Source organism: Cyprinodon variegatus, unplaced genomic scaffold, assembly GCF_000732505.1.
Source record: "Cyprinodon variegatus isolate N-32 unplaced genomic scaffold, C_variegatus-1.0 Scaffold141, whole genome shotgun sequence".
NCBI lineage: Eukaryota > Metazoa > Chordata > Actinopteri > Cyprinodontiformes > Cyprinodontidae > Cyprinodon > Cyprinodon variegatus.
This window is the reverse complement of record NW_015150594.1, coordinates 1,257,441-1,265,193: the sequence shown is the minus strand read 5'-3', so window position 1 is coordinate 1,265,193 and position 7,753 is coordinate 1,257,441. Positions and strand designations below refer to the sequence as shown.

General features: G+C 36.6%; 1 protein-coding gene across 1 annotated transcript in view; it reads right to left on the bottom strand.

Annotated features, from left to right (window-relative positions):
- Nucleotides 1-32: 32 nt before the first annotated feature.
- Nucleotides 33-7,753, bottom strand: part of ak9 (adenylate kinase 9) — a 15,936-nt gene continuing 8,215 nt past the window's right edge. Inside the window, 15 exon segments of the mRNA XM_015376761.1 lie at nt 33-238; nt 329-443; nt 545-647; nt 2,340-2,438; nt 2,523-2,692; nt 2,816-3,012; nt 3,114-3,331; nt 3,427-3,573; nt 4,516-4,717; nt 4,799-5,015; nt 5,121-5,339; nt 5,514-5,721; nt 5,800-5,873; nt 5,986-6,205; nt 7,608-7,723. Coding sequence (XP_015232247.1) covers nt 33-238; nt 329-443; nt 545-647; nt 2,340-2,438; nt 2,523-2,692; nt 2,816-3,012; nt 3,114-3,331; nt 3,427-3,573; nt 4,516-4,717; nt 4,799-5,015; nt 5,121-5,339; nt 5,514-5,721; nt 5,800-5,873; nt 5,986-6,205; nt 7,608-7,723 — 2,511 coding nt within the window.

The following is a 7,753-nucleotide window of genomic DNA, read 5'->3' as shown; positions in this document are numbered from 1 at the left end:
TTGCTCTACTGAAAGGAGCAGAAAATGTGTAGCTAAAGACCACCATTAGATCCCAGGACTTTTAGTGCCAGAAACCTGTTCAGTTTGAAATCAAAATCCACGGGACGTTCACTGGGGGGTTTGTAGCCCCCTCTCATCACCAAACTCAGGTACGGAATGAGCTCACTGTTCTCCTCAAATGATGCAAGCTTCTTCTTGTACTTCTGTCTGGTAGAATTTGTGCCATTTGGGTTGAAAGCTTGTAAAATACAACAACACAACACTTTAATCGTTGTCATCATAACAGCTGGCCCTTTTCCTGTAATTTATCTTATGACATTCTGCTCACCTTTCAGATAGAATGCAACATAAAGAAGAGCTGACCTTTGTATACTGACAAAAGGAAACTTTGGTTTGAGAGACCCAACAGCTGTCATGGCTTTAATCACTGGGACTCCTGCCCCCTAGAGACAAAAAAAAAAGTTCAATTTAAAGATAATTCTGAGCAGCAGATAGAGCATAAAATTCATGACATAGAAAATTTTTATTTAATAAGACATCTAACCTGTTCCAGGTAGCCCAGTGTTGGAAGAGAGGTGAGGGAAACAGGCTCACAGAGAGGAGGAACCTTACAGGGCAGCTTTTGGTCCCAGTAGGTTTCAGGCATCCTTGACATGGTCCAAGGAAAAAATAGTTTTTGTTTTGCAAGACTGAAATATAGTGATCTAAAGGCACACTGCCCCATTGCAGATTTCATTCTGTTTTTTGCCCCTTCGTCTTTCATAATTGTTACAGATCATGTCATACATTTTCAGAACAAAGATGGCCTGAGTACACACAATCAACAAGTTTTGAATGATTATTTAATTTGACAAAACGGGCAAAAAAGTTATAAATCAACCTGGAAACAAAATTAATACCCCTAAACCTAATAATCTTAATCCTAAAACAATTATTATTTATAATCCAATATAGTGCTTAACTACACAACCTTATAAGCCTGTTTTTAAATTTAATTTATTCATCTTTTTTTTCCACTCTTACTTTAAGTCGACTTTAGGACTTATTTTAATTTTGCCTCATTGGAGGGTTATCAAGCATAGACACCCTGTTTAGGGTAATTTCACAGCTTCTCAATCTGATTTACTAAATCCAGACTTTGACTATTAAACTTCAAATCCTTTTGTTTTGGGGTTGCTGGAATGCTTTAGATTAATGCGTATATAGTTTGCTTAAGTTAAAGGTCACACATTTGCTGCAGGACATAAGGACCGTTTTTGTTTTATGTTCGATGCAATTGAGTGCATTTATCTATAAGGAGCATTTTATGTTTTTTTAATAAACAGAAAAAATGCTCCAAAGGTGAAATCTTTTCACAGTGGTTGTTTTTTTCAGTCAGCAGTTGTTTTGATCTTCCACAGTCTCTTTCTTATCCTAGTCCAATAAACTAGGGCTGCAACTAACGACTATTTTGCTCATCGATCCTTAATTTGATGGAAAAAGGTTCCTTGAAGAAGTTTTAGGCAGAGTTTAAACAAAGACAACTTCTGGCTAGAACATATGAACGGAAAAAAGGTTTTTGATCTTGAATGTAGAAAAAAAATATTTTTTACAATTTGGGTATAATAACTGATGTGAGTGGGTAGCTCTTTAAACTAAATGCATGTTTTAGTCTCAATATTGAAGTTAGAAATTAATCGACTGCTAAATTAGCTGATGATTTTGTCAATAATTGCTTAATCCAGTTGGTTGTTTCAGCCCTAAAATAAATACTGACCTTAACTAAGACATGACAGGCCTTCAGGGGTCTGGATTTTATCCTGGATGTGTTGTTGGGTTGCTATTGGAAAAATCTTGGACACTCCTTGCAAGGTTAATCACTAATTTAGGTCTTTGCATTTGTGGATATTTTCTTTTGACTGGAATCCCAAGACATTAGAAGATGTTTGTGAGCTTTTTCAGACTGAAAAATGTCAATAACTTTGTTTTTATCTGTTTTTTGTTTCATCACAGCTTGGGCATGATATTTTAACCTACTTTATGTTGCCAGAGGTTTAGTTGTAGTGGATTCTGGATTCTAAAAGGCTGACATTTATCAAGGTTGGATGTGGTTACTCATGTTCAATTACATTTTAAAAACTCTATGAGGGACAATTAGGACTTTATTAAAAAAAAAAAGGCTAGCTGGTTTAGAGAGGTATTTTTCTTACTAAACAATTTGGCTGAGAGCAGCCTTTTATTTAACCAAATTATTTTGTCCCATTTAAAAAAAGTTAGATGATCTGGAAAAGGATGGAAAAAGTAAACAAAGAAAAAATTTACATAAAAAAAATATATATATATATTTTTTACAACTGTACCTCAGAAACTTGTCCTGTTTCTGTTTTGTCTCAAAAATGTAGAGTCTTCCCCTGTATTCCACTGCATATTCCAATTTTCCTTGAACTAATGCTTCATACCTGCAATACATTTTTTTAACATTCTAAACATTTGTCAAAGCGTTGCATGTGTTGCATATTATAATTTTCAAAAGAAGTGTGTACCTTTGCTTTCCATCAATATAAGTGACAGGGCAGAAACCCTTCATTTCAGCCTGCTGAGGGAATTTGTTTTTCACCTGGAACTCTGTCAGCTTTCTTGGCAGTAAGTAAGGCTGTGGGAGGTCATGTGGACAACAAGGCGCCAGAAACTCATCGGGAGTTGACAGGAATGCCTGTTGTTATTAACAGAGAACATAATGCAACGATTCTGGAATAATCATTCATGCAATTTGTTAACAAAATATATGTAAACAAGACTGTTACCAAGGGTACGTAATTGATAATATTACACTAACCTGTAGATGGCTTTCACCACATATTCGATAATACTTCCTTTTGTACTCAGCAGCATGAGTCAAGGCTGCGGTTTCTGAGCAATCCACCAAGTGGTGGAGTACAGCGAGACAAACGGGACAGTAATGGCCAAACTCTCCTAGGCGGCAATTAAGCTCTTTGGGTGTGATGCACAACCTGCTGATGCAGGCAGCTTTCCCTGTTAAACAATGCATGCCATTAAAAGGTTTGTAAACAATGAAAAAAATCAGCAACATTTTTCAGTTTTAGTAAGTTTCTTCTTGTTTTTCTAACTCTTACCACTTTGTGCTCTGTCCAGGTAGGAATTCATGCATTTCATACTGATGTTAACTTCCTTCAATATATTATTCCAGATCCACCATTTGTTTTTCAAGCCATCGATGACAAACCAGTTCTGATGCTGCTCTTGGAAGAATTGCCTTACGTGTCTGATCTCTTTCTTGTAAGAAGAATCCCAACTATGTAAGATCGTAGGGCTGTCAAGCTTCAAGTAAGGCCTAAGATCATGTAAAATAAAGCAGGAAGAGGGTTCGTTATTTTTTCAGTTATTTTGTCTTGACAAAACTACTCATATTAATGAAGGCTTTTTTACCTGCTGGGGTTTATCTTGTCAACACAACCTCTTCTAAGAACCTCCACTGTATCAATATTAAGCTCAAATACTATCATAGGGATGATACTACGAGACTCCATGAGTTTTGCCAGCTTAAGAGTCGCTGGAAAGCCATCCAGTACATACCTGAAACATTAATGAAGTCAGACATTTTTCCTACTGAAAAAAAATTACCTTTTTGTCTTACAGTACCTTGCAAAAAAATGTATACACCTTGAACCTTTTTCCTGATTTTGTCATTTTACTATCACAAACTTCAATTTGCTTTATCTGGATTTTATGTTGAAGACCAGCAAAAAGCAGTGGAATCAAAGGAAAAATTCTACATGTTTTTCTATCCTTTTTTTTTCTCAAAAAAATGAGAAACAGAGTGGCAGAGTGGTAATATAAAATTTTATCCAGAGGATCCAGCGACCTACAGAGGTTGCTTCTTTAGTTAAAGTCTGTGCTCAATCAAGAGTCGGTTTAAATACAGGTGTTCTCTGTTTGGCTTAAGGTCAGTTGAGAAAAATAAACTGCTTTAACATTTTTAGCATTTCACATTAGCAACATTCATTACATCATTTGAAAATAGAAAAAGCATGCACTGACTGCAGAAATACAGATGCACAGCATTCTACTTGAAGTGACATGTTAGTCAGGGAGAGCTTTCATTAGAGAAGCAGAGAGGAGGCTCATGATAACTCTGTAGGACCCGCAGAAATCCACATCTAATACTGGAACATTTGTAGACAGGAAAACAAAAGTTGTGCCTTCCATATTTATAATGTATCCTTAATGGAACAGTAGCAGTAAGAATTTGATAAAGGAAACCCAGGATTCAAATAATTACAGAAACTAGCCAGTATTGTTGGCAGATGAATAGAGCTAAATGCATTCTTTGATAAGTTATTATCATTCTTTGTAATCCAATCGGACTGAGTCTGAGAGTTTATGCAAAGAAGAATGGGCAAAATTTCAGTACAAAATTGGTAGAGAAAACCACAAAGGACTTGCAACTGTCACGGCAGTGTGCAATACTGTAAGTGGAGCTATTATTGTACAATTTTAAATGACCAAACATCTTACCCTTGAATGCTGCACACTGAGCGAAGGAGCATCACTTCCAGACACTGAATAGCCAGTTCATCAGGCAAAACAAGGCCCTGGTTTAGATACCTTCTCATCTGTAGCGCCAAATGGCTGTGCTCTCTGTGGTTTAATACCATTCGCATGGCCTCCCCAATAGAAAGCCGAGCCAAACCATATTTTTCAGCAAACATTTGTGCCACTAAAGACATAAACGATTGACAGGAAGGTAAAATCAGTTAAAGCTGTCCTGGAGATCGTTTTTAGCTGCCTTGAGACCTACCAGTGGTTTTTCCAGATTTAGGAGGTCCAGCCACAGCTATTTTTATAGGTATGCTGGGAGTAGGCTTTGGCTGTCGAAGGTATTTCAAAGGATTAAGCATAAACAGGTTGCGGTTTTCCTTGGATCCAAAAAAGTAGATATATTGATTAAAGAGCAGGGCATATGTATTCCTCAGAGGCCACTGCACCAGCTGAATCATGTCCTTCTCTTTGTATTGCTGGATTTCATGAGCAAAAACAAAGGTTACAAGAATCAGTCAGTTTTGGTTCGCAAAATAAAACTAAATATACACTCTGTTCCTAAATCCCTTAATCATGCCAACCTGGACAGGGTCCCAACAGCCAAAGGCACTGTGAAGCTTATAGGAGGAGATCAGCAGCTTCTGTGCAAGTTTGTATGAGATGGGCTGGCTTGTTTGGAAAAGTGACTCCCTGTTCACCAGCAGGGGGTTGATTTTCTGGAAAAGATCATACTGGATGATCCTCAGCTTTTGAGATGCATTGAAAGGAAGTTTGGATATTTCATTTTCACTGAGGAGTTCCTGATAATAGAACAAAAGAAATCAGCTCAGAAGACAAAAACAAAAACACAAGAATGTTAGAATCTTGTTCTAAACAAGAAAGAAGCATAGAGGAACTGTTCAGCCATCATACACTCTCCAGTTCTGCTATTAGCATCCAGCTTGTTAATCTTAAAAGGATTTCTGTATTCATACTGTCACAGTTGCAAGGTTGGCCACATCTTTTTCAAAACGGTCTTTTAGTTCCTTCTTGATCCTTTCATTCGCATCGTTTTCCGTCTCTTCATTTTTGACTCCCACAATATCGTCTTCCTCAGGGAATTCCACCTTCAGTATAGCTTCTATCTCATCTCCTATGTCAGACAAATCTTTGTCCTCTTCATGATCTTTTTTTACCTGTTTCATAATCAGTGTATTTAAATGTATATAATTTAGAGACTGGTTAGAAATTAGCTGGGATAGCAAGGCTGTGGAGAGTTTACTTACAGTAAAACTGGACTGTTGAGGGCCATGTTCTTGCAAAAGTTCTGCCCTTCTCTTGGATATCTTCTCTTCCTACATTAAAACAGTTTAAAAAAAAAAGAGTTAAATACTGTTAAAAAACATTTTCTCCCCAAAAACGGTGAAAAGAAATATGCCAACGCAACAATAAAGGTCAGACTCATACTCGATTTATGCTGCGCAGATGGCGTAGGAGTTTTAACTGTTCTTCTTGCTTAATGCGGAGGTTGTGCCACTTGTTAATGTATGCTGGCAGCAGACGCTGTCTAACATCCTCAACTTCAACTTCCAGGACAACAACAACATCAGGGAACAGCTGCCTCTCCATCATGTACTTCACATGCTTAGGATCACTGGGGAAGCCCTCCAAAATGAACCCTGTAGACCTAGAAAATAAGTCATATTCTAGTCAAGATTTGAAGTGTTTCATATGAAAAAAAAAGTTCTACAACAGATAAAAAAAATAAAAAGCCCAAAACAAATGAAAACAAATAGGTGTATCGCCTCAGTTAAAGCTTGTGGAACAAGCAAGGAAGAGATGATGTTTCTTTATGTCTGGCAAAAAAGTAAGAGATAAAAATTGTTCCACATAATGAGATCCAAAATATTAAATATGCGATACTTCAGCAAAATCATTAATACTCAACAATGTCACAATAATTATTTTTGCAAGAATTGCACAGGAGAGTAAAAAACACCATTAAAGGGACATTTCAGTAAAATAGGAAAAAAAAAAAAAAAACTATAAGACCAGTGATAAAACATGTTTTTACCTCCTAAGTGTGAGACTTTAACACATCAAATAACCACAGCCATGATTTCAAATCCTTTTTGCAATGAATGTTTCCATTATCTGCAGAGGGAAGCCAGCAGGCTATGCTATATATAGAAGGTAATTAAATTGGCATGTTCTGCCAAGAACATTTAGCTATGGCATCCTTGTGTCTTTAATAACTAACCTGTGCATTCATGTTTACTGAAGCACTGCTGCAGATTAACTTTAAAGTGTTGTTAAATGGACTGAATTGATAGAGAAATTTAGTTGATAAACCACCTTCTCAGTAATACTGTATATGAAGCTACTGCCTTCAACTATCTACAAAACGCATTTTTATTTTCAAGGGCCACCCAAATTCCCTGCTTTACCAACAGATGGCAGGAGGGCTACATTAATAGTAAATAAATAAATAAAATAAAAAACGAGCTTCTGATGATGGTCTAACTGTTTTATTAAAGGTTTAGTGGAGAATTTTGGCGAATTTTTGAAAAGACCCGCCCCTGCACTTAAAAAAAAAATGCACATGCACAACCCTGTACCCACTCCCGAGAGGGGACGTCTATTAAACGCCTGCGAGAGCGTGCACAAGCCCATTTCTCCTCGTGCACACTTTGTTTAAAAGTTGCTGTTGGTATCATTCATACAAGCTTACTTTCTAAAAGAACATTTGCAATTTTTCCACCATGTCAGACTCACCGCTGGTAAGTAAAATTGTGGACGAGCCCAAAGGAGGGCCTTACGTAAACATATGACCAGAATGACTGACAATTAGGAGGTCAAATTATTTAGATGATCCACCCGGAAAAAGAACATCCTCCATTATACTTTTAAATAGTGAAATTTTTTAAAATATTTTTTCATCTTATATTTAAAGTTTGAAGGAAAAGATGCCAGAATAAATGTAACACAATGCAAATCTTGTAATTTTATGAGAAATGTCTTGGGTGAAACACTTTTAAAGATTGTTTTAAACATGCATGCAAAGATGAAGAGTGTCTAGTAATATTTACCTGTATGGCTCTTCTTTAAAGTAGGGTAAAATAATTGTATCCAAAATGGATGGACTCAGTGGCTTCCCATGGGATAGGTAAGCTTTGATGGCTAATTCTTCTTCAGTCATAGCCTCCTGTTGTAAATGCAAAACGAAAAAACAAAG